The 5,000-nt window shown below is 41.3% G+C and overlaps 2 protein-coding genes across 20 annotated transcripts in view; one reads left to right on the top strand and one right to left on the bottom strand.

The window, feature by feature from the left end:
* LOC113805164 (uncharacterized) overlaps nt 1-363 on the top strand; it is a 7,170-nt gene extending 6,807 nt beyond the window's left edge. The window contains exon 2 of the mRNA XM_070135723.1: nt 1-363. This exon is cut by the window's left edge and continues 1,773 nt beyond it. Coding sequence (XP_069991824.1) covers nt 1-363 — 363 coding nt within the window.
* Nucleotides 1-5,000, bottom strand: part of SLO2 (slowpoke 2) — a 585,082-nt gene that overhangs the window by 535,559 nt on the left and 44,523 nt on the right. The window lies entirely within an intron of this gene.

Here is a 5,000-nt window from a genome sequence, read left to right as displayed (position 1 = left end):
CAAGACACCCTCATAAGTGTCACGCCATACCACAGTACCTACAAGACACCCTCATGTCACGCCATGCCACAGTACCTACAAGACACCCTCATGTCACGCCATGCCACAGTACCTACAAGACACCCTCATGTCACGCCATACCACAGTACCTACAAGACACCCTCATGTCACGCCATACCACAGTACCTACAAGACACCCTCATGTCACGCCATACCACAGTACCTACAAGACACCCTCATGTCACGCCATACCGCAGTACCTACAAGACACCCTCATGTCACGCCATACCACAGTACCTACAAGACACCCTCATGTCACGCCATACCACAGTACCTACAAGACACCCTCATGTCACGCCATAACCACAGTACCTACAAGACACCCTCATGTCACGCCATGCCACAGTACCTACAAGAGACCCTCATGTCACGCCATACCACAGTACCTACAAGACACCCTCATGTCACGCCATAACCACAGTACCTACAAGACACCCTCATGTCACGCCATAACCACAGTACCTACAAGACGTATGGAAGTACCTGGCGCCTCAGAGCAATTAACCCACCTGTGTCCCTCCTGTGACCAATCTGCCAGCCAATCAGACGTCACGCCTGTCCATGGGGCTTGTTGCTTTATTGCCTCGAGACACGACAGGAGGACTTGGTGATTGCTTTGATCGAGGAATAAGGATAGATGAGAGAGAGAGAGAGAGAGAGAGAGATAGAGAGAGAGGGAGAGAGAGAGAGGTAGGGAGGGAGGGAGGGAGGGAGGAGGGAGAGAGAGAGAGAGAGAGAGAGAGAGAGAGAGAGAGAGAGAGAGAGAGAGAGAGAGGGAGGGAGAGAGAGAGAGAGAGAGAGAGAGAGAGAGAGAGAGAGAGAGAGAGAGAGAGAGAGAGAGAGAAAGAGGTAGGTAGAGGAGGGGGAGAGAGAGAGAGAGAGAGAGAGAGAGAGAGAGAGAGAGAGAGAGAGAGAGAGAGAGAGAGAGAGAGAGAGAGAGAGAGAGAGAGAGAGAGAGAAGAGAGAGAGAGAGAGAGAGAGAGAGAGAGAGGTAGGGAGGGAGGGAGGGAGAGAGAGAGAGAGAGAGAGAGAGAGAGAGAGAGAGAGAGAGAGAGAGAGAGAGAGAGAGAGAGAGAGAGAGAGGGAGAAGGAGAGGGAGAGCGAGAGAGAGAGAGATAGAGCAAGAAAGCGAGTGATTCTTTCGTGTTCCTTCGCTCTGAGTGGAATAGGAAGTTCCTGTGTTTATGTGGTGTTTATGTCGTTATGTGATTGTGTGTGTGTTTGTCATTGTGTGCTCGTGTGCATGTGTATGTTTATGTGATTTTATGTGTGTTTGTCATTGTGTGCTTGTGTGCGTGTGTATGTTTATGTGATTGTGTGTGTGTTTGCCATTGTGTGCTTGTGTGCATGTGCATGTTTACGTGATTGTATGTGTGTTTGTCATTTTGTGCTTGTGCGCGTGTGTATATGTATGTAAATTTGTGTGTGTGTGCGTTTATGTGATAGTGTGTGTGTTTATGCGATTGTGTGTGTAGGAGACGGGGGTACATATGTATTTTTGTGTGTGTATGGCCGTGTGTGTGTGTGTGTGTGTGTGTGTCCCCTGTACCTGTGTCACTCACTGTGTATCCGTATCTGTAAGTATATGTTTGTGTGCACGAAAATATCTCAAAGACATGACCTTATGCTGTACAAACAACATTCGCTTAATAACATCAAACACACAGATGTAACTAATTCATAGTATATTCATTTGTTGTCGTATATAGGCGTCTTGGGTCTAATATAAAAGATGTATGATAATATATTATGATTACTTTATATAACAAGATCGTTGTACAAAGTGCCTCGCAAGAAGTGGGCGTAATCATATTAATGGTGAAAATGTTGATATCAACATTATTGTCCTTTTTATTGCTGTTGTTGTTTCTATTATCATCATTATAATTATCATCGTTATCGTTATCACTGCTTGTATTATTATCATTGATGATATTATCATTATCATTATTGCTGCTATCATCATATTTATCATGCTGATGGCGATGATGGTGATGATAGTGACAGTAATGATTATAAGGATAATCGAGTAATAATAATGATGATAATAACGATGGCGACGAAAACAGTGATGGTAAGAATAAGAAAAAGATTCGTGATGATCAAGATTGTGATACTGTTGCAAATAGTAAACAATAATGATTGTAGTATTAACAACAACGAAGACAATGGCAGCAGCAATGATACGAACAATAATGGTCATAATAACAATGAATCATAATAATAGAAGCAGTAAAAGCCTTAAACAACAACAACATTAATCACAGCAATCTAGACCACCTTTTAAAATATTTAACCTAATATCGCCACACCTAAAAACGAAGAAAAAATGAGAGAGAGAGAGAGAGAGAGAGAGAGAGAGAGAGAGAGAGAGAGAGAGAGAGAGAGAGAGAGAGAGAGAGAGAGAGAGAGAGAGAGAGAGAAAGAGGGAGGAGAGAGAGAAAGAGGAGAGAGAAAGAGAGGGAGGGAGAGAGGGAGAGGGAAAGCGACAAAGAGAGAGGGAGAGGGAAAGCGACAAAGAGAGAGGGAGAGGGAAAGCGACAAAGAGAGAGAGAGAAGGAAAGCGACAGAGAGAGAGAGAGAGAGAGAGAGAGAAAGAGGGTGTGAGAGAGAGAGAGGGAAAACGACAGAGAAAGAAAGAAAGAGTGCGAGAGAGAGAGGGCGAGAGTGTGACCTTAACCACAGGCTACAAATCTAACACCACATTTAATACTCTTACCTTCTCTCCCATACTATCAGCTGAGACCCAAGTCGAGACAAATTGCAAATTGGCTTCAACCAGAAACATTTACATTGCGAGGAAAAACGCATCATGAATACTTAGATTTAATTCGTATTAAAAAGAAATGTAGTAGAATCCCGTTTGGATGTGTAAATAAATGTGGAAGTATGAGTACATGAGAGTTTACGAATATGTACAATGTATAGTGTATGTGTGTTATGTACATATACTGGAAGTGTGTGTGCGGACATGTATATTACTATATATCTTCGCGCTCGTGTGCCTTTTTATAAACTCTTTTTCGTATACATATCCTCTTCGTCTTGCTATGAAACTCAACAATGCAAATAAAACAACAAACCAGCTGTTTGTGTACGAACTGCCTATGCTCCGCTGCAAAGGAGACACACGCCCCAACCACACGCGTTTTGTTCGTGGAACCTTTAAAAAAAACGGGGAACAATGAGACATCTGAACAAAAGACCCATTCTCTTAATATCCAGCATGGAACTACGAGATTCAAAGCCCTTTTCACGCGTCTGCACACAGCCTTGTCCGGAAGCAGTGTCTCTTTACGGGATGGCTTTGTCTTGGGCTACATTATTACGTACTGCCGTCTTGTTCCTGTAGCCAAGTGGTGACTCGTTACGACAGAATAGTGCTTTGAATAACGTACTTTGAGGAGAGGCTAGCCATCTTGTCCACGCACACACGTGTACACGGGTACAGCATGTATGTGTGTTTGCGTCGATAGATAGGCAGATAGTTGATAAATAGACAAATGGTTATATGATCATTGATATAGATATAGACAGATATAATCATCAATAAATGGATACATACATACATACATTGAGAGAGAGACTGACAGACAGACAAACCGACAGACGAACAGACACAAAGTAGTATATCCCATTTGGAAATCAATATACTTCCCTGATATTATGCCTCATACTTGCATCCCTGAAAACATTCCTCATACTTGCAGGTACATGCGTGGGTGATATACCATTTCAAAATATACTTTTCCGTATCTAATGTATGCTAGTATACTTTATTCCTCCATCCTACCTCTGTATGGGAGAGAGACCTGACAAGCGCAGTATAAAACGGAAAGAAAGTGTGATTTCTCTTCCCCCATTTTCAATCACAGAGTACTTAAAAAAAAGAAATGCGAAAATGCATATACAGCGAGAGAGGAAAATAAAGTGAAGGGAGGGAATGAAGAGAGAGAGATGAGAGAGGATTGATTTGATAAGAGGAAAAGTCTGATTTGATAAGATAAGACCCGAAGTGGAAGGGTGTCGTTGGCTGTAACGTGTGTGTCACCATGATTTAGAAATGGTGAGTCTAATGTTTTTTATGGTGGCGAGAGAAAGCCTGAGATGTCGAGGGTAAAAAGTTGTCGCGTTTGTCACAGTGAATAAAGAGACAGTGAATAAAGAGATGGTGAGTCGGCGCGGCCTTTCACATGGGGGCCTGAGAGTGAAATTGTGAGTCTGGATATCTTATGAGGATGCTTCGTCACAGATGAAGAGATTGTGAGTCGAGACACATCATGGTGATTCGGTAGTGATAAGAGCATGGTTAGAAAGTACTGATTTTTTATGCTGAATGGATGCTGATGATCTGATATTATACGAAAATGCTTAGAAAGTACAGATTTTTTGTGATTAAGAGATGCTAAGTGTAGAAGCATTAGAATGATCTGGTTGTAGACTAGGGTTGTAGAGGGAAGAGAATATCTGGACAGTACGGAATACTTTGGAGTTTTTTATAGTGATGATGATGCTCTGGTTGTGAAATAGGCAGCGTTTACACATTGTGATGATATGTTACTGATAAAAAACACATAAAAATTACTTTTTTATTTTATGATGGAGATATGTTGAGCATAGACACCTTACGATTGTGAAGTAGTGACTCTTAATACCGTGTGATGTTTTGAAGCTAAATGAAAATATTGACAACTGATTTTTTTCTTTTTTCTTTTTTTTTATTACTAAACTAATAGATAGCTAGTTGGTCTAGGTTAGGTTATAGTGTTAGGAAAGAACTGGAAAATAGTGACATGAGAACTTATTTGCTAAAAAAAAAAAAAAAAATAGATTAATAGTGATATAGTCTAAGCAAATAAACGAATAGTGAGATGGTGAGTCTAAGCAAATAGAAAAAAAAATAGTGAGATAATAAATCTAAAGAAATTAACGAACAACGA

The sequence above is a fragment of the Penaeus vannamei genome, chromosome 20, assembly GCF_042767895.1.
Source record: "Penaeus vannamei isolate JL-2024 chromosome 20, ASM4276789v1, whole genome shotgun sequence".
NCBI classification, from domain to species: Eukaryota; Metazoa; Arthropoda; class Malacostraca; order Decapoda; family Penaeidae; genus Penaeus; species Penaeus vannamei.
This window is presented reverse-complemented; position numbering and strand designations above follow the sequence as displayed.